This window comes from Ascidiella aspersa, chromosome 9 (assembly GCF_963924565.1).
Source record: "Ascidiella aspersa chromosome 9, kaAscAspe10.2, whole genome shotgun sequence".
Lineage (NCBI taxonomy): Eukaryota > Metazoa > Chordata > Ascidiacea > Phlebobranchia > Ascidiidae > Ascidiella > Ascidiella aspersa.
In genome coordinates, this window is record NC_139455.1 from 11,134,814 (window position 1) to 11,155,815 (window position 21,002).

General features: G+C 34.7%; 2 protein-coding genes across 6 annotated transcripts in view; both read left to right on the forward strand.

Annotated features, from left to right (window-relative positions):
• The first annotated feature begins 347 nt into the window (after window positions 1-347).
• On the forward strand, window positions 348-7,796 carry LOC146132985 (enhancer of rudimentary homolog). The gene is made up of 3 exons (XM_083396597.1): window positions 348-436; window positions 584-706; window positions 7,298-7,796. The coding sequence occupies exons 2-3, from the start codon at window positions 616-618 to the stop codon at window positions 7,513-7,515; spliced, it is 309 nt and encodes a 102-aa protein (XP_083252723.1). The 5' UTR covers window positions 348-436; window positions 584-615; the 3' UTR covers window positions 7,516-7,796.
• A 5,292-nt stretch (window positions 7,797-13,088) lies between these two features.
• Window positions 13,089-21,002, forward strand: part of LOC146132986 (exocyst complex component 1-like) — a 32,906-nt gene continuing 24,992 nt past the window's right edge. For 4 of the 5 annotated variants that reach the window (XM_083396456.1, XM_083396457.1, XM_083396458.1 and 1 more), the window contains exons 1-6: window positions 13,089-13,239; window positions 13,298-13,428; window positions 14,230-14,325; window positions 15,800-15,869; window positions 18,387-18,466; window positions 20,792-20,947. In XM_083396456.1, the coding sequence (XP_083252582.1) occupies window positions 13,116-13,239; window positions 13,298-13,428; window positions 14,230-14,325; window positions 15,800-15,869; window positions 18,387-18,466; window positions 20,792-20,947 (657 nt within the window). In that variant the 5' untranslated portion in view covers window positions 13,089-13,115. The remainder of the gene's footprint in view (window positions 13,240-13,297; window positions 13,429-14,229; window positions 14,326-15,799; window positions 15,870-18,386; window positions 18,467-20,791; window positions 20,948-21,002) is intronic. The other variant, XM_083396460.1, reaches the window with a different exon arrangement.

The following is a 21,002-nucleotide window of genomic DNA, read 5'->3' on the forward strand; positions in this document are numbered from 1 at the left end:
TGAAAAATATGACTTTGTAATAGAACCGGCTGACAAAATATTTGAATCCCACCACTGCCTACAAGGTATTTAGTGTCATGTATGTTGCAGCAACGCCTGTCTATAGTTATATACAGGCGTTGGTTGCAGTAGCAGTAGCCTACTCGGGGCAATTTTAAATACATTACTTTTCCCTTAAAATCTTGCTGGTTTCGTTTGTTGCTAATAAGCAATTACTTTTTTTAAATTTAAAAAAAAAAAACTTTAAAAAAAAAAAGCATTTTAGTATATTTTTTTGGTTAAGCAGAATAACGTCACGAATGACTGAAAACAATATCACGTGATCACGTTTTCATAAATGCAGTTCATTTTGGTCGCCTTAGGACTGGGTAGCACGTTCAGTTATTGCTTTGTTTCAGGCAACATATAAAGAGTTACCTACGTTTTATATCTAATTGTAAGTTTTATTATATTCATTGTTTAATAATAACACTTAACCCACCTTAACCCAAATAATGTGCGTTGTGGGAAGTTTCCAGACCAGCGCCTCAAATTGTATTGAAATTTTTTTTGTGATTAAGTATAACTATTTTTTATTTCGTAGGTTTTAAATCTTGAGTGTTGCTATATCTCATCATGTCACACACAATTTTATTAGTTCAACCCACTAAGAAGCCAGAAGGCCGTACTTATTCCGATTATGAATCTGTCAATGAATGCATGGAAGGTAAATAAGAGTTTTCTTTATTGCTGTTTACCTGTATTTCTCACCCTTATACGTTCTAACACTGTTCAAGATATATTGTTGTATTTATCCAACCGAAATTTCAGCCCAATTTGAATATTATAGAAAGAGGTTGTTTAACCGCACACAACAAACTGGCTTAAATCAATATAATTTTTTTTGAAAAACATTTTACAAATTAGACTCGGGACGTTCGCACAGAGTGATTTCATATATGTGGCTAAAAAAGCAAAGAAATCTAGTTTGGGGGCATTGACAAGTTATGAGTATACGACCTGTGTGAAAGCGTCATTTCATTGACAGACATGGTATAAAAGTTTGCTGAAGCCACAATGTTACAGCCATTGATTTAAAAAATGTTGTGACATATACCGTAGGGTTTCTCTTCAGAATGTTTCGACAGAAAATTCCCGGGATTTCTCGCGAATTAACGATCCCGAATCTCGGGAAGTTTTTTTATAATCCCGGTTATTCCGCAACATGGCAAAACTTGAAAAAAAATTGTTGTTTTTGACTGATATAAAGAAAAAATATATTACCAAACCTTTAAAGTTGTTGCCTGAATTGCTTTATTGTTGCTAACCAGCGGAAAAACGTAATTTAAATGTATTCTAATTCGCCCTGCATGGGCTTTTTTTCAAAATAAAAACAAATAGGGTGCAGCCTTTAATACGAGAAGGTCTTGTAAGATTATAGAAGCAATACTACAGAACATAAATGAGCTTAATTAAATGTTTGGAGCTAATATAAAATATTTTTAAACATCATAATGACGTAATTAGGTGTAATTTTTTCGTCAGGATTTCTGTGATTTTTCAATCCCGTTTCCCGGGAGTAAAAAATTTGGAAAAAGAGGAACCCTAATATACCATGCAAACAAATTACAATGTTGTGTACACATTTTTTGTAAAATGTAACAAATAAACAGTTGTGTATAGCACACAACAGGGCGCTGGTCTAGAAGCCTGCCACTTTTTTTAAGTAACAAAACAGGATGTCAAAAATGAAATTGTGATTAAGAAATAAAAATGGGGGACTAAATATAATAATAATACTGAACTAGCACTAGGGATGTTCAAAGTAGAATCCAAAGGTATTCTAGAATAATAGGTTTCGAATCTAGAATAACGAATCCAGAATAGCGAATCCTAGTATATTTTTATTAAATTATTTAACCTCGATTTTGTTTGGGGAAGGGATTAATCTTAATCTACCCTACAGGGCCCACAATCACAACAATAAATCGCCCAAACAATTTTCTAACATGTGTACATTATAATAAAAAAACTCTCTCATATGTTTAACATTCTTAACAACTGTCATTTGAAGCCGTTCTGTAAACTGTAATATGTCAACTGTCCAGCTTGTGTCCAAAACTTATATTTTTGCCAATAGTGAGAAAATGCAACACTGCACACAAAAGTCTTAAGCAATTCGGTCCTGATTTTGAAAGCATTGTTAAGTCTTACTGCTTCTTTTTTGACTAACATTATCTGTTATGCAGTCAAATGATGTACTGCAAAGAATACAAAGTTATTATTGACATAACGAATTCTTGACAATTACGTTGTGCATAACTGCATAACTTCCCTGAATATTGGCCTAAAGTTGACCTTAAGTAACCCCATAGCGCATTTTGTGGACAGCCAGCACGTTTTGCAACGATATGTTACTTTTGCAACTTAACGCATTTAGGGAAATTGCGAACTCCACACCGGACATTACATGTTAGCTGCTCGCCCAATAACGCTTGATTGACATTTAATTATTAGACAAACGTTATCGCGAGACGTGGTAATTGGTAGCCCGAAAAAACGCTGACACTGCACTACGATGTTACATTTCAAGCAAGCACTATAAATTGGTCGCCGCGGTGACCGGCTAACTTACCACACGTGTTTGTGCAATTAGGCGCAACAATCCGCGGTACAACATTAAATTATATCGGTTCCAATTACCCGAAATAAATGGCAAAATTGGATTCGAATCCCATCTGGATTCGAATTGATATTCTACTTTGAGCATCCCTAACTAACACTCTAACCCAAATAATATTAGCAATGCTATAAATTCCCGGACAAAAATGTGGTAGGATTCTAGACCAGCGCCCATAACACTGGGCTAAGCATGTCATTCATCTTTACGACAATCTGTAACATTTATCATTTAAGAGTCACTCACAAACATATTTCTTTGACTTGCCCGATATTGAAGCAAGTACGAAATTGCTTCTGTTCAAACTACTGTAAAAAACATAATATTTTGCAAAATCTGCCTAACTTTTGCATGGTTAAACACACTGTAGTAAGCCATTAAAAGCTGTACATCATTACTATTAAATTATTCCCAGGTTGGTTTGTTATACAATATCTGTGTAAGTTTCGTAAGGCCTCATTAAATTTGTTATGGATGACAAATGTGTGGTTGCAGTAATTGCACATCCTGGGATTTTTAGTAAATTATGCCCGGATGTTTAAAATTTGGTACCTATGGTCCGAATCAGTGGTGTATCCAGGGGGGTTTTGCTCTCCCCTTTTCCTAAGTGATATTATCCTTTTGGTCAGGGTTTAACTCACTGTCCAAAGCCGTTATGTTTTCTAATGTCATTAAGTCGCGCGTCTCCAGCAAATGCGAAACCAAAATTTAACGTAAAACGCTGTTTTTTGTCTTTTGTTTGGTCTACCCTAAACACGACAAAGTTTTTCTCTTTTGCCTTTCTTCATTCGTTCAGGTTGGCTTATTAGCAAGGGTGTATTCGAGAAATGACAACGCTAAGTCAAGCCTTCTGCCTTTTTTAACTTGCTAAAAACGTTGAGTTAGGCTTAACATTTCTCACTGTTTGCTGTCTCCGTTAATATCCGGTCTTGGTGTAACGTTGGCATTTTTGGACTAAAGCAGATTCTCATAAAAGATTGTCTAACTTTTGACTGTTCAAAGTTGCCTTTTTCATGTAATAATAGTTATCACAAAATTATTCTTTATAAGCATATCCTAAGACCACGTGTTTAGTGTGCAATTGACATAACTTATTTTCTTTCAACCGCAACTTGTTTTTTACCTGACTTGGCACCTTGGCGCGGATGTTGCGCTAATCTTGGCATAATAACACCTGAGATAACATCTTTGTTTAGTATTGCAGGTGGCGAAAGACCTGCTTGTAATTTAGTGTGGTCCCGTACATTAAACTTAGGAAACTGCGCTGTTGATAGTCGAAACACAATTCTACCAAAATCAATCACACTTATTTCTTGATTTGCGATCCTATTTTTAACATAAAAGGTACATTTTACAAAGAAATAAAAGGTAATAGCTGTATGTAACTAAACTTCTTAACAATAAAGCAATTTTTTGCCTAATTACCTTAAAAAAAATGTTATTTGTATGTTTCAATTTTATCTATGTTGCTTGTTTCTGCATGGCAATTATTTCGGTATAGGATTGTTTTTGTCCAAGGTACTGGTGTCGGAATAAAATATCAAGTATTATAAACTCAGGTTTGGGCTTAAGCACTCGCCCGCTCGCCAATGCGAGTGCAAATCACTCCGGGTGAGTGCTAATTGACACCCACTCGCCCGAGTGGCTTTGGCGAGAAATTTAATTAGTTGGTGTAGGACAACTTGTGTTAAGCACCACTACAGCAAAATATTACTTAGCGCCAGTTATAATACGTTTAATCAAAGTCATGTTCGAAGCTCGTAATAAAGACTCTTTATTCCGTTGTATGATCGTAATAAAGACCATCTGTCCCGTTTTAAAAAATTGTTTACCGGCAAACAATCAAATCAAAGACAAAGACATCATTGCTGCAGTGGTAAATAGTTATGAGGTTCATTGTTTAACTTAAACGTTGTTAATTTTTAAATGTTTAACCCGATCGTTGACGTCTTTGAAAAAGTTTATAGGACTTGCGATGTACCCAGCGATAATAATTTTACTTTTACTGTATTTATTGAATTTTTGTATACGAAAATTATAAGCAATTGCTGCAGTTTTGGTAACAAAATAAGTTCTAATAATATTTGTAAGCAGTGCATTTTAAGATGTTTTGAGGGACCGAACAGCCCATTGAACACTATACGATATTTCAAAATATCGCCTACTTGCACAACTATAGCTTAGAATTGGCAAATAGTCTATGTCAGTGCTTTTCAACCGGGTGTATCGTACACCCCAGGGTGTACCACTTTGATGGGGTGTACAGGGGTGTACCAGATTACGCATGACAATAGGCCGATGCTTATAGCAGTTGCTTTACTTTGCCTCCTCTCACTGACTTTGAGGTAATATTCCTATTATATTATATTATAGTACCAGTTTGACCTGTAGTAACCTGTGGTTTTGACGTGATTTTGTGGCTATTCGACATAAACAACGTAAATGATGTTAAAGTAAGCATCTGCAGTCTTTGCTGTACATGATTAAGGTTTGCCAGCACAAAATAGTAACTTAAGGATATCTGAATTTGTAACACACTAGTTAGAACAAAATATGGTTGCAATGATCAGTGTTCCCGCTAAGCGCATTTTTTTGCGCAAAATTTTTGGCACTTATGCACTTTATTTTACTGAAGTGCGCAAGCAAAAAACAATTTAAGTTTTTGTTTTTTTACTTCAATTCGACCTCCAGTCGTCTCCTGAAGCCCAGATTATCACTATTTTGCAACGATTAGTACATAATTACCTTATGTAGTAATTACCTTATGTAGTGGAAGGAGGTTGCCCGTGATGGGACACATTTTTTGAAATGATTGTAGTTCTCAGTTAAAACAATAATTTTGAATAATATCTTGCCTACTTGATACCCCTGCCCCTTAACGCCTAAAAAACACTTGTAACTTTGCCTCTAGCTTTTCAACTTTTTTATTAAATCATCTTAGAAAAAACGTTGTTGTGTCCCGTCTTTGGAAACCAGAGTTTCATATGATGGGACAGTGTGGTTCGCAAGATGGGACCGGAAGAAACCGTTGTTTTAAATTGATCAGTTTGTACCACAAACATTAAAAACAACTTTAACTCCACCTGCTACACTTACATAAGTTTAAAACTAACCTGTTAAGGACAATTTTAGCTGTGGTAAGCGAAAATAAATATCTTTAAATAAAGTGCGTGGTAAAGAGTGACTGTCTTGGCACATAGTTGTGTTATGTCTATATTTTTACATTGAATACATTATACAAATATTCTGCCTGCATTGATAGCTCTCAACACACACGACCTAGGCCAAATCTTGTCTGTTTGCTCGTTTGTTTTTTTAGTGGACTTTTAAACAATAATTTTGTTTTAATTCGAATAGGTATGATTTTTGTTTAGTGAAGTTTTAGCTGCATTTGCAATATTTCTTACAAACATGTTGATATGGTGATCCATTTTAACCAGGTGCATTTCTTAATGTATTTTATGGATAGGGAAACCGTTTAAAAGGTTTTACATCATACATAAAACAATTAAAACTAAGTATATTAAAATTTGTTAGTTGAAAACTTTTGAACTATAACAAAATGGTAGCTTCTTAAAAAGAGTTAATCACTAGTCGATTTTTTTTGTCACAATAACCCAAAATGAAGGGTGCAACAAATGGTTCCTCTGGTGGGACGGCCTATCCCATCTTACGCAACCTACATATCCATATAAAGAAGATATACTGGCTGCCTATAGGTACAATAAGTAAGCCTTGTAAGTTACCCATATGTTAGGAGCAATATGCGCAGGAGAGCACGAGATGCGTCGCAATAATCTTAATTCATTTCTCCCAGACATAAAAATGAGTCACTTTATTTGGAGAATTGCACTTGCTTGATACGTGATTTCGCTTGGACTTAGTCAAGCGTAGCGCGGTGTAACCGCCTAATGGTCAAGGTAATTATCGCGCGTTGTGCAGCGGTTTTATCAGTAAGCATTTTTAAGTTTGTACGGCCAATAAATGATTTGGACACCAGTCACAGATAACATTCTGCAGATGATAAATAAGAGTTGAATGATTAAATAGAGATAAGCTTGAATTTTATTTTCTTACTTGTATATTATGTTGCATTAATTTAAAATATTACCATATCCATGGTATGGACCATGGTATATCAAAAAATAGTACCAAACCACTGTGAAATGATTTAGTTAAAATGCATTTTTTTTAGTGGAGTATTGTGACCGCTTTTGGATAACAGATTTTGTGTTGTTGCACATTATGACTTAAACAAACCATTTAGCATAGTGTTCAACTTTCTTACTGTGCCTTTAGGCTAAAAATGTTTGCATTGAAGATTAAAAAAAAATTGTTTTTACTCATCGTGAATAATATATAGTTGAGGATCCATGGCCTTGTGTCTTGTTGGTAATTCCAGAAAATTTCTTAACACTTCTGGTGAACTAAAACTGTGTAACAACAATTTATTTTGCACACTAATTGCTCAATTCCAGGGGCCAAGTTATTTCAAGGTGTTTTGACGACCTGTCAGAAATCCAGAGCGTTTAAAAATGCTCTGCACACCCACTTTTGGCGCCTATGCATGTGTATAATTAATAGTTCAGAGGACGAAATAGACAGTGTTGTAAAATAAACTTGATTCATTTATCGCAGGAGTTTGCAAAATTTATGAAGAGCATTTGAAGCGTATTAATCCCAACAGTCCTTCGATCACATATGACATCAGCCAGCTGTTTGATTTTATTGATGATCTAGCTGATCTGTGCTGCTTGGTCTTTCAAAGTTGTTCTCAAACTTATGCTCCATACAACAAAGATTGGATTAAAGAAAAGATTTACATTTTACTGAGAAAGCAAGCTGGAAAAACATAACTTTTAGTTGTTTCTGTACTGCTTTGTGCATTTTTTGCAGTTGAGTTGGACACGCCATCTCATCTAAATTGTGCATACAAAACTATTTTTAAACACAAAATGCTACATAAAGTGACCATACAATAACAAACTGAACAAAAGAACAAACAAAAATAACAACACTTTTCATCATTCAAGTTTTACTTTTGCGTTGTGGTATTTTAATAACACTTTGGTGTTACATATTTCTGGTGGTTTTTTTTGGATGCGTCTAACCAAATAAACTGTGTTTTTATGTTTGGTATTAAAGTTTTTTTTTATAGAATACACTGTTATAAGTAAATTTATGCTGAATAGAAATCTTTAAAATAGCACACCTTCCTCTTTTGAATTGCAGATTTCAAATCTAGAATAAAAAATACAGAGTAAGTGTAAGGTATTTTGTGTGGGGGTTAAATAGGCCAGTAAAACATATCATTTTATTTTTATGACCTAAATGAATGACTGATTAAGTCAAATAAAGTCGTTTGAGCAAAATGACATGACTTGATTAAGTCTTTTTTACCATTGATTTGACTTAAGTTATTTGGACAAGTGACTTGGCCTAAATTGAAGTGTTTTGGTCTTGCTCTAATAATGACTTGAATTGTAATTAAGATAGTTTACGAATGCCTTGGCTGTTGCTTAATTTAAAATCTCAGAAAAAATATGAGATTAGGTCTACATCAAATACTGCGCGCTCTACGCGTTTTGATGGTTGTCGAAACAATTGTTTTTAATCAAATGGTGGGCCGCACGTAAACTTCAGGCGGGCCGCAATGCGCATAGGCTATTATTTCACGACACTCAACTGGTCGATCGATAAAAAAGTGCGTGACTTGTTTGTTCTGCGTTGGCGCGAAATCGCAGTTATGTCGAATTGGTATATTTCAACGCTATAACCACAGTACCACCAAACTCCACAAAACTAAATAACTCTTCTCCAGCAGTGCTCCGCAACCGGTGTGACCATGCTTGTAGTGCGACGCAGATTTACCCGATCCGTCAGAAATTAGTGCATTTCTAAGCAAACAGGTCTCCGACATATAGTGCATCCTTAGGATTAAAAAGTCTGACTTTTCTTTTGAGGTCTTGGACAATGCACTATTTTGACTTAACAAATCTGCATAGGAATTAATACTTAACCCACCCGAACTCAAACGCTAACTAGCACCCTAACCCAAATAATGTGCGTTTGTTTAATACAGGAGTTCCCAACCTTTTATGCTGCTTGTACCCCTTTGTCAGAGCATCCTTCGTACCCCCAAAAAATTCCTAATAGATTTTTTAAGATATATATTGCTAAATTACATTTCTTTCATATTTCAGTTAAACAAGGGGTTTCCACAGGGACGTGCTGCAAGGGGAGGCACTCGAGTCGCTATCTATCCAAGACTGCAGCCCCGAACAAAACGTCGACACCTTATCAACACCGCTATACCTGTTCAACACCCGAAGGGGCTAAATTATGCTCCCAGTTTCGAAACTTAAACTGATAATAATTGCGTCCCTTCGCTTATAAGTGATGCTTGAATTGCTTCTCAGTCACATTAACTGAAGATGATACAAGCTCGTATCGAAACGTCTTAATCAAGATGCTGTCGATTTACTCGACCTTTTTGGCTTTGCAATTTATTATCAAGCTACATTACAGATCCGTGCATAGTGTACCCAACTTTTTGTTGGCAATTTACATGACCTGTATTTTAAAGATTGTAATAATATGAAGCAACAGGAATAGGTACGTAACAATAATAATAGGCTTTAGGATTTTTTCTAAACAAAACCGGATAAACAAAATATAAGGTTGTGAATCCAAGTTTTTGTGAAAACCGAAAGCTACTCGCGTAGCATACCACCTGAAAAATCTTCGCGTACCACTAGCGGGCTGCCAATCTGATTTCCAATTTATCCCAAGGTTTCTTGTCTAAAAATCTCAAGAATAGGAAAAAAATCCCAAGTAAAGCTGAAATATAAGAGACTGTGGCAGACTTATTGGTGTGCATCCATGTGTATCGAAGCTCTCATTATTATCGTCGATTGGGTGATTGGGTCTAGAGCAGGGTTTACCAAACTGTGATCCGCGGACCACGGTCCGCGACGACTGCACAGGTGGTCCGTCGCGATATGACAAAAAAAGTTACACATATTGTACAGCAGGGGTCGACAACCTACGGCCCGCTGGCCGGATCCGGCCTGCGAATGTAATTTATCCGACCTGCAGCCCATTTGACAAACTAGACACAAGTCCATTTCTCATACTTTTTGACTATTTTAACTATGTAGGTGCGAACAATTTTTCGCGCTTTGCGTTAACAATCTTTATACATCAGGTTTGTTTACGTTATGATGCTGTCATTTGAACTAGATTAGCGCTTCTTGCGCTGTGACTGACTGCCAAACTGCCAAAGTGCGTCGCGTACAAACGGAAAACGTGTTCAAAAATGAAATAAAGTATTGGACATACATTTTTATTTTTGAAATGTAATAAAAGCTTGCAAGAAATTTGAAAGAAATGCCGGTATACGCCCCAAAAATTTGCGCTCACTTTGATCGCCAGGTGCGCCCTGTTTTAAATAGGTTAACAAAAACTGAACTACATTAACAATTAAGGTTATCGTGTTTTTTCAAAGTGGTTTTATTACACTTTTTAATATGAATAACAACGTATGGACTCGAATTTTAAACCAAACAAACGCTTTTTGTCCTGCTTTGCGCCAACACTTTACTGCCTTCTTACAAGTGACTAAACACGTTTTTAAGTACAAAAACATATCTGAAGCCTGCCTGATTTACATTGTTCTAACATTTTAATGACATAATTCTTAGTTCATTTTGTGCGGCCCGCAGAGACCTTTCTGGGTTTGGTTTTAGCCCGCGACTAGAAAAAGGTTGCCGACCCCTGTTGTACAGTATGTGTACTCTTTTAAAGATAACTAAATTGCCGCAGTTATTCACAACTTATTGATTTCGAAAGCTTTTGCTATCCAGTATCGTAAATCTAACTTGTTGCACTATTTTTTGCTTTGTATTGCGGTCCGCGAAAAATCAGATTTACAAATATTGGTCCGTGGTCCAAAAAAGTTTAGGAAACCCTGGTCTAGAGAGCATTTACTCTGTCACACAACCTAAGCAAGTTCATTGTTACGTCACATAAGTTGTACTTTAATACGTCACTAAACACAAAGTCCGCTTTACAATCATTTGTTCGTCCAGCATAGTTGCCATTCTAAATTATTTTAATCTAGATTTAGATGTTTTGATTTGATTCTAGATGTAGGATTTTACAATCTACATGTTAGATGTTTTTTTAGATTATTGTAGAAAACATATTATAATCTAAATTAGTGACAGATTCGTATCCAGGTTAAATATTTCAGTAATTTAAAAAGTTAAAAATTTTTCCGAATTGAAAAATAAATAATGAGTTATGAAATCAAAATTTCAGTAACTGGACATGTTCAGTAAAATATTTATTAAAACAGAAAATCTTAGATCTAAAGCTTCAAGTAAGACCCTTTATGCAATTTTATACAGCATTAAGCTTTAAATGTTGATTTTTTGTCAAAATGTATTGAATATTTTCAAAAATCCTTTTTAGATTATTTTTTAGATTTCTCTATAAAAAGTCGAGATGTTTCAAGATTAAATTTATTGTAATTCTAGATGTTTACCCTAAGAACAAAATGGCAACTATGTCCTCCAGTGCCTGACTGTATTCCATAATTTGTAGCCGCCAAAGATTTACGCCAAAATATGTGTTTTGGCTGAAATCCTACGCCAAAATAGGACAATATATTCGCCAAAAACAGCTATTTTTCTCATTTAATTTACCAGGCTGGCGATGTTTCACGCCAAATGACGTCACTGGCGTAGTTTTGGGCAAGCATTCCACGCCAAAGATCTCTGGCGAGAAGGCAGTGGAATGCAATCAGGGTCCAGTGCCTACATATTAAATAATTATAATATAGGCACTGGTTCGTCGCATTTAATTCCCGTGTAAATTATTTTAACTAATGAAGCCTGCCACCCAGGCTCGTCTCGAACGTTGCACAAACCCTAAAGGTTTTGTTCCTGAAGCCGCATTACCATCTTCGCTATTAATCAACATTGTCAAGTTTGAAACGAGGCGAACTAAAGCAGGAAAACTCAGGAATTTTACACACAACAATACGGAAAATTTTGCATCATCAAATGTGATATTATGTAACTGAAGAATATATTTGGCAAACGAAAGCTGAAACGCGTAATCTAAAACCCTATTTATCACATCGTAAAATCACTTAATGAACTCTAAGATTTGGCTTATGGCAATTAATTAATTTGGGTGTTTAAGTGTTGATAAACACGTAACAAACACACATATATCCGTTCATCACTGATGTAACGTACTGTAGCGATTCAAGTCCCTCGACCAGAGACAAACGCAGACAACGAACACCGCTAACTTTGCACTCGCCATTAATGCTCCCATACTCCACATCTAGGAGGCCGTCGCAACCCCTTGCTCTAACATAATGTTTAATTACAGTGATTATAATCAGTAATGAATATATGCGTACCAGTACGAGCCAGGCAAATAGCCACTTCCTTACTCTAAATAGGTCCTTACATATAAGTAAAAAACTATTTGCACTTTTAACCAGCTAATGAATTAAAATTCCCAAGATATGGAACGGATATTCCCAGATTCCAAGGTAATACCAAGATCTTGGGAAAAATTCCAAGGAGTGGCAGCCCTGACCACTAGTGGTACGCATATCTCACATTTTTTGTTATCTTATGTGAATTTTCAGTGTATATTTTCAAATTATCTCTGCCGGGAGTTTACCTTAAGGTTCAAGTAGTGCATTGCCACAATCTTAAGGTATAAAATTCAGACTTTTCTGCCCTTGGATGCACTAATTGTCATAGACCTTTTTGCTTAGAACTGCATTAATTTTCAATGTATTGGATGTTATTTTTAAGGTTTAATAATATTAATATTTAGTCATGTTCAGCCATAAAAATCAAGCTTCAGTATATAAAAATTTGTTCAAATAGTCATAAACTTGAAAATATTTAAACAACATTATTAAAGATTATGGGCGTGTTTAAAACTTTGTTTCAAACTTATCTAACTTAATGAATATTATTATATAGAGAAAACATTAAAATAAATATTTTCTAAAATATATAATGAGTTTTATGAAATTGCTGTTTAGTTGAAAATTTAAACAAAATTTGTCCTTAAAATAATGGTATTTTTGGATTTCCGAAAAAATATGTCATGGATTGAAGGAATTATATACTGGCAGGATGGATTTGACTATAGGCTTAAGTTTGGTTTTTCCTGATGTAGATCTGTACCACAGAAGATGCATGCACAATAAACTAACTTAAGCAAAAATGTATCTTGTAAACCTTTATTCCTTCCTAAATCATTAGCCGATTAAGTGTACCTGTTTTTTAATTCAATGTACTATATATATGTATGACAGAGAATAAAATATGTATTTAGAAGTTTTGGTTAACTACTATTTTATAAATATATTGTTTGTATTGCAGCTAGTAAATTTAATCTTTATGATAAAAAAATTGATATGACTGATATAAAACATGCACTGCAGCGAGATGTTTTTACACCGCATAAGGAAAGATTACTTGGAGTTGTACATATCGGTAAAGTTGGTGGAAAAAAGAAGAAATCCTTTCTTTGTGCATCAGGTAATTAAAAATATATCGTTTTTATTTAACAAGCTACTTATTTTATATATATGTTTAGTAACAACAGAGAGGCCAGTTGAAGTGTTTGTGAGCAAAATTAAGCGACAGGAAAAAGGAGAAACCTACAAGAAGCAAAAGATATGGCCACTAAAAGAAATTAAATGTGTCAATGGAAAAGAAAATGACAAGGTTAATATAAACATACCATGAAGATATTTTTGTGCTTACTGCTTGAAAAAAATCTATCAAATATCCCGTCTTCACTCTTGTGTAATATAACCCTTATTTTTTTAGGTTTTTAAACTGGTTCAAAAAAACATTTATAATTTTTTGTTTTATATCAAAATAAGTGTATTTTTTAATTTTTATTTACAAAGTTTCTAAAACTGTTAAAATCACTATTCAAATCACAGAGAAGAGAGATTTTTTTATTTTTTATATACTAACAAACTTACTACATCAAAATAATTTAGCTTTTTTTTGTTTTGTTTGTTTTCAATTGTATGCTCTTATTGATTTATATACAAAAGGAAACATAGATTTTGTTAATATAACTTCAAAAATGGACTACATACTGCATTTTTTTACTGCCCAAAGCAGTGGTTATCCGAAAGCTGCTTGCATATCATGTCATTTGCTATAGGTCGTTAACCACTGGCCTAAAGTCTTTTGTTTTCTTCTCTGGCATTGTCTGCTGTATTTTTCATAAGCGGTACGCTTTATAAACATTTGAAGGTGTTTGGGGGACCTTATAAATTTAATGGCTAGCCAAATACTGTTTACTTCTGATTGCTAATGAATGTAACTGTTGAGTCAAAATAACCTGGTAGTCATGGGAAATAATACCTAAATATAATGACAAATATTCTAAAATTGGTTTGACAAACATTAATTACAAAGGGCTCTTTATCTCCTGTGCATCTGAATGATAATTTTTATCGTATTTTTGATTATTCAAGATTTAATTATTGGTATTTAATTTGTTTGTAGGAAACTACAGAATTTGAACTACAATTTGAGAAGAATTTTAAATGGTCGGCATCAAGTGTTGCGGAGAAACACACTTTCCTGTCCTGCTTATGGAAGGTAGAATTTGCACAAATATTGGTCACCTAATAATAAATCAACATTATATTTTATGTGGAAGTAAACACCACTGTTAAGTGGCGTATTCAGGAGGGGGTCCGGGGATGTGACCCTCCAGTGGTAATATCGCATTTGTTTATATTTGGTTCAACTCACTTTCCTAAGTGATAATGTTTGAAAATGTAATTTGGAAGTCAGTCACAATCCTATGTTTTGTCTTGTGTCTGCATCTAGGGTCGGTAGACCGTGGAAGTAGGACAGTTTTTACTGTAGAGTTCCTTATTTTATTCGCTGAGGATAATCGACAAGCAGTGGCGTATCCAGGGGGGGGGGGGTGGGGGGGTTTTGGGGGCCCCCCTTTTCGTAAGTGACAATATCGTTTTTTGTTCGTTTTTCTCAGCGTTTAAACTCACTGTCCGAAGCGGCGTGTTTTTTAATGTAATTGGGTCACGCGTCTTAACCTAATGCGAAACCAAAATCAAACGCAAAACGCTGTTTTCGTTTCTTGTTTGGTCGACCGTAAACGCAGGATATTTTTTCTATCGCATTTCCTTATTCGTTCAGGCTGGCTGATTAGCAATTGTGTGTTCGACAATTAACAACAATAAATCAAGCGGTCTCCGCCTTTTTCTCGCTTATAACGTCGAGTTAGGCGGTGCTGATGTTTCTCGCAGTTTTCCATTTCATATACTTTTCGACTATTTTAACTACTTAAGTGCGAAAATTAAATACGTCCGTTTTGTTTACATTTTAATGCAGTCTTTTGAACAGCGCTGCTTCACCGTTGCGCCGTGGAGGGCTGCCAAGTGCGTCGCGGACAAATGAAAAACGTATTAAAAAATTTGGACATATATTTTCATTTTTTAGTTTCGGCAATGTAATAAAACTGGCAATAATATTAAAAGAAATGCCGTTATCCCCCAAAAAAATCGCGCTCGCTTCGCTCGCCAGGTCTGCCCTCTCTTAAAAAAGGTTAACAACACTCATTTTAGAACTAATTAAGTGGCGTTTTTATGCTGTGCTGGTCGAATAACACCCGGGAAAACGATCTTCGTTTAGTATTGCAGGTGGCGAAAGACGTGCTTGCAATTTAGCGTGGTCCCGTACATGGATGTACCAAAATCAATCACACATATTTCACGGTCTTGTTTTCGATTTACTCCTGAAGTTAACAATTGCACAATAAGCGGTATTATTTATGACGTTATCACAATCGCTATTTTATGATGTCATATCCGTCACTATTTTATGACGTCATTAACGTCAGACGAAAAAGCGGGGAATTCCCAAAGTTGAAAATTCGGGACCCCCCCCTTTTTAAATTTCTGGATACGCCCCTGTCGACAAGTGTTCATTTAACACATCAGGAAGTAAAATAGTTCAAAGGTTGCCTTAATATATTAGTTCTTTAGGATGACTCCCAATTTTGTTTTACAAAAATATTACCTTAATGTTAGTATTTTATATTTTTTAGCTTTGTCATCGTTATTTACCAAGACAACACAAACCTACTTTTATTAACGTACCTCAAAGTTTGCTTGAAGGTAAGTAAAAATATGTTAAATTACTTGTTCTCAGTTCAAAACTCAAAACCATACCTGTTTACTTCACTACGTTTTTTATAGTAGGTTTGTTAAAAAATACCTATGCTTATGGCAGGTGCTAAATTGATATTACAGTTGATTATTTTGTACTTTTTGTAATTTTCATAAATTAATTTCATTACAAAGGTTCTACAATGCTGTCAACATTTTTATCAAAGGGAAAAATTTATTGCCGAATCATTTAATAATATATTGTTATCTGTGAAGATTGTTCGCCTTCACTGTTATGCAAGGAAAAATATTTTGGCTTGGAATATAAAACAATTTGCAGCGTAAATACCGGGCCTGTTGAATTTTTAACCTTAAAAATATAATATGTTTTATTCACCCTAAAGAAACGTGTCATTCACCCTAACGAAGATGAATTGTATAGGTTGCCAAAACAGTAAAACAAAATAGGTATTTTTTGATTAAAAAATTAATTATATAAAATAATGTTTGTGGCAACTAGGATGTTCAAAGTAGTATCTCAAGGGATGTTAGAATAATAGGTTTTAAATCCAGAATAATGGATCCAAAACTATAATCTAAGGATATTTGAATAAATTATTTACCTTTTATTTTTTTAGGGTTAATTAATCATAATATACCCTTTAGCAGTATTTTAAACAAGTCTTTTCAAAATACCTTAAGTCAAAGTTAAGTATTTGTTTCAATAACTCACAAGTTAAGTCCCAGTCAAGTCATAATTAAAGCAAGTCAATTCCAAGTCAAGTCCTTGTCATAAAAATTACACTTTAAGCTATTAAAATTGGGTAAACTCTTCCGATTATGAGCAATATAGCTTAACTAAAAAATACCAAAAAGGCAATAGAGGGCAAGAAAATTGTTTATGTTAAAAAATTAGAATCAATAACCAAATTTTACGAAAAAATGTCAAATGAAAACACTTAATTTTAACCCAAGTCTTTTGTCTAAAAGACTTAAGTCAAGTCAAGTCATTTTGCCCATTTGAAAACAGTGACTTAAGTGCACAGTCATTGACTTAAGTTGTTACAACACTGCCCTTTAGTGACAAAACAGCAATTATTTGCAAACTTTTTGGCAGTTGTTTGAATTGTGCATAACAAAAAAAACAAAAAAAAACAACATGCAAACATAATAGCAGCACCAGGTTGTTGCCCAAGTTTAATGTTTTGCCAATATAGTGAGTTCAAAGCAACACAATCTAACAAATTCCATTTGTTTTATAAGACATTGTTATGTCTTAGGTTTTACTACTACAAATATGAGCTGTTAGTTAGGCAGGTCAAAGAATACAAAGTTATACTATTACAAATATTTAAGTCAATTGCAAAGTCCTGCACCTGACATTATACGCTAGCCACTTGCACAATAACATTTGATTGACACTTTATGATATTGTACAGAATATCTCCAAGCCATTCTTCACCAGAAAAAGTGTTAACCTCACAGTACTACACTTTTAGCAAGCACAGTAATTGATTTGCAAGCACTACAGGCCTTGATCCAAACTTTTTACTCGCATAGGTACAATTAGGTGCACGGTTCCGCAGCAAAACCCAAAAATTAAGTAAAACACTGTGTGAACCCATGGGTTTCATCGGGATTATTTGGTTAGTAGGTCAGACCATATTTTGCTCTTTTTAATTATAGCTTTATCCAGAAAATTTAGCAAAAAATATGCGTATAGCAAATAGTTGTTAATAACCAAACTTTAGAGTGATATCATAAAATGCATTGCGTTATAAAGACACTGATTAGACCAGGCAGGGCTTTCACCAAAAAGTCTTTTTTTGCATTATTCAAGAACTGACACTAGTGTTCTCTCTATTTTTTTACCACATCCACAGGTGCCCAAAACTTTTTATTTTGATAAACTTTTACTTTTGTTTTTATTAGCTCCTAATTATAATCTGTAATTATTTTGGCTTGCTTTGTCCATTGGTTGATGTTTTTGTTGCAAGGAAGAGACAGAGCATTATACACGGGAGAGCACGAGAGGAATCAAATAATCTTACTTAATTTCATCCAGACATAAATATGAGTCTCTTTATTTGGAGTATTGCGCTCTGACATTATTGAACGCTGAAAGTTAAATATAGCTTAATCTGCATATAAAATTACCATTTCTTTTGTGATGTCATATTTTGCTTTTTGACTAAAATTAGTATACATACTTTTTATTGAAGTCTGGAAGTTTAAGGGTTGATTGCAGGAGAACTACTAAACATTAAATATTGATTAAGCCCTAAAATCAATTGTGCCAGGTCACACACATCACAACATTTTAAATAGCATGATACAAGTTATACAATACTCCATTGTAAAAGAATCATCTGTTATAAAAAAACGATTAATTTGGAATTAATTTATTAAATTAGTCTGAAGAAGTCACTCTACTTTAAAAACAACAATTCATTTTTGCATGTAGTGAATGCATGGATTATAATGCAATGATTTTGATTTGTTATAGTTGTAAATTTTTTAATTTAGTTGCAATTACTGGTAACGAGACAACACGAGGAGCAAACAACCTAGCAGGTCCAGATGAAGAAGCTCTTGCCGATTATCAGGTATTCCTTTAATAATGAAAAATACTTGTTTTTCAAACAAGGGTTTTGTTGAGGGCGAACAAGTGAAAGTGCAATACTAATTTACAGAATTTGTTTAAAATAGAAGGCAAAAGTTTGTGAACAAAGTTTTTGGTATACATTTTTTGTTTTTATTAAAGCAGAATGTTGTATTTGAAATATGCTAGTTTTTATAAATGTAGGTGGTAAGAGTCTGTGAATAAAATGTACCTATGATATCATAGTCATGAACAGGCGCGTAGCGTGACCATTTCAAAGGGGGGTGTCCCGCAATTTCAACTTTTTCCCCTATTTTCAGTCTGACTGTAATGAATAATGACGTCATAAAAAATAAGCAGAAACGCTTAACGTCCAACAAAAGCGAACACGTGCGTCGTATGAACACCCTTAGCGGGTACGGGCGGAGCCCGAAAAATTTTACGTTTTGTGTATTCTAGACGCTATAAACGGCGATTATTAGGAGCTTACGGCCCTTTAAATTTGTCTATTTGACGTTAGAAAAGTACAACACTCCGTTCACTCATTCACGTCCGATTGGCACGTGATTTCAATTGTGCGCGAAAACTATTAGATTGTGGTGTCAGAACAGGCTCTGTGACGTGTCAATCACAAACTGTTGCACTTCGTTGTCAGCAAAATTAACGCTGGTTATCAACAAATCTGGTGATATTTGTAGTTTAGTTTCGCCGATTGTATGAAACGTGGCCACATTGCTGTAGTTTACACGCCTGTTTTCTCTACGTGGTTGAGAAGTCTGTTCGTTTTTGCCAATAAAATACATATGCGTTAAAAGGCCTGTTTCAGATTACTTGAGTCGGTGACTGGCAAAATGCCAAATGAAACAACGATAACGAGCGTTGATTAACGGCGATAAGCACCGACCTGTAAGGCGGCCGACGTGTTTTCAATGCCAGGTGCAATGTTTCCGATGTAACATCACAGCAATTACGGTTTTATTTTTGTGATCATTGTTTACTGAGATTTCAAAGGGGGGTGTCAAGACTCCTAAATACCCCCCCACGCTACGCCCCTGGTCATGAACGAGATATTGTTAAAAATGTATTTTATACGTATATGTAGGGATGTTCAAAGCAGAATCCCAAGGTATTCTAGAATAACAGGTTTCAAATCTAGAATAACGAATCCAGAATAGCGAATCCTAGTATATTTTTATTAAATTATTTTAATTATGAGATTAATCTTAATCTACCCTACAGGGCCCACAATCACAGCAATAAATCGCCCAAACAATTTTCTAACATGTGTACATTATAATAAAAAAAATCGCCCATATGTTTAACATTCTTAACAATTGTCATTTGAAGCAGTTGTGTAAACTGTAATATGTCAACTGTTCAAGTTGTTGCCAAAACTTATATTTTTGCCAATAGTGAGTACAATGCAACACTGCACACAGAAGTCTTAAGCAATTCGGTCCTGTTTTTTCAAGCATTGTTGGGTGTTAGGGATTATTTTTTTACTAACATGATCTGTTATGCAGTCAAATAATGTACTGCAAAGAATACAAAGTTACTATTGACTTAACGAATTCTTGACAATTACACTGCGCATAACTGCATAACCTTGCTGAATATTGGCCTAAAGTTGACCTCAAGTAACCGTATAGGGCATTTTGTCCACGGCCAGCACGTTTTACAATGTAATGTTACTTTTGCAACTTAACGCATTTAGGGAAATGGGGAACTCCACACAAGACATTACACGTTGATCGCTCGCCCAATAACGCTTGATTGACACTTAATTATTAGAGAAACAGTATCGCGAGACCCGGTAATTGGTCGCCCGAAAAAACGCTTATGCCGCATAACATAGCTACATTTAAAGCAAGCACTATAAATGTTTCGCAGCAGCGACAGGCCAACTTACCACACGTGTTTGGGCAATTAGGCGCAACCATCGGCCGTAAAACATTTATTATATCGGTTCCAATTACCCGAAATACATGGCAGAATTGGATTCGAATCCCATCTGGATTTGAATCCAAGGATTCAATATTCTACTTTGAACATCCATACGTGTATGCAATATCCTGCTGAATCAGCCATGATAAATACAGGCTTGCATTGACTAAATTGTATGACAGTCAGGAAACATGCTTAACATATATTTTGTAGACGGTACAGATGCAAAGTGAATGTCTCACTAGGCTTTAGAAACACTGGTTTATTTCCTAGGAGATGAGATGTGATGACCAACTAACACTTTGCTTTTTGTATGTTTCTTAAGCTTAATCACATACATTCAATTTTGTTTCGAAAACAAATTTTGTAAATATTTGTTTTGAAGGCATTGACTGATCAAGAAGAAAGTGACTTGGAGCGAATGATCACAGAATGTGAATATGCTATTAGTGATGCAGAATCGTTTTCTAATTCTTTATCAAGAGATCTTTCTGTATTGGATGGTCAAAATATGCACTCAATAATGGGATCAGAAGCTCAGGTTAATAAATTGTTGCTAATTGATTAAGATAATTAAACGTAATGTTGTGACGCAT

Coding starts and splice junctions, on each gene's coding strand:
- LOC146132985 (XM_083396597.1), top strand. CDS start 616: ATGTCACACACAATTTTATTAGTTCAACCCACTAAGAAGCCAGAAGGC. Junction 707..7,297: donor TGTCAATGAATGCATGGAAG/GTAAATAAGAGT, acceptor CATTTATCGCAG/GAGTTTGCAAAATTTATGAA.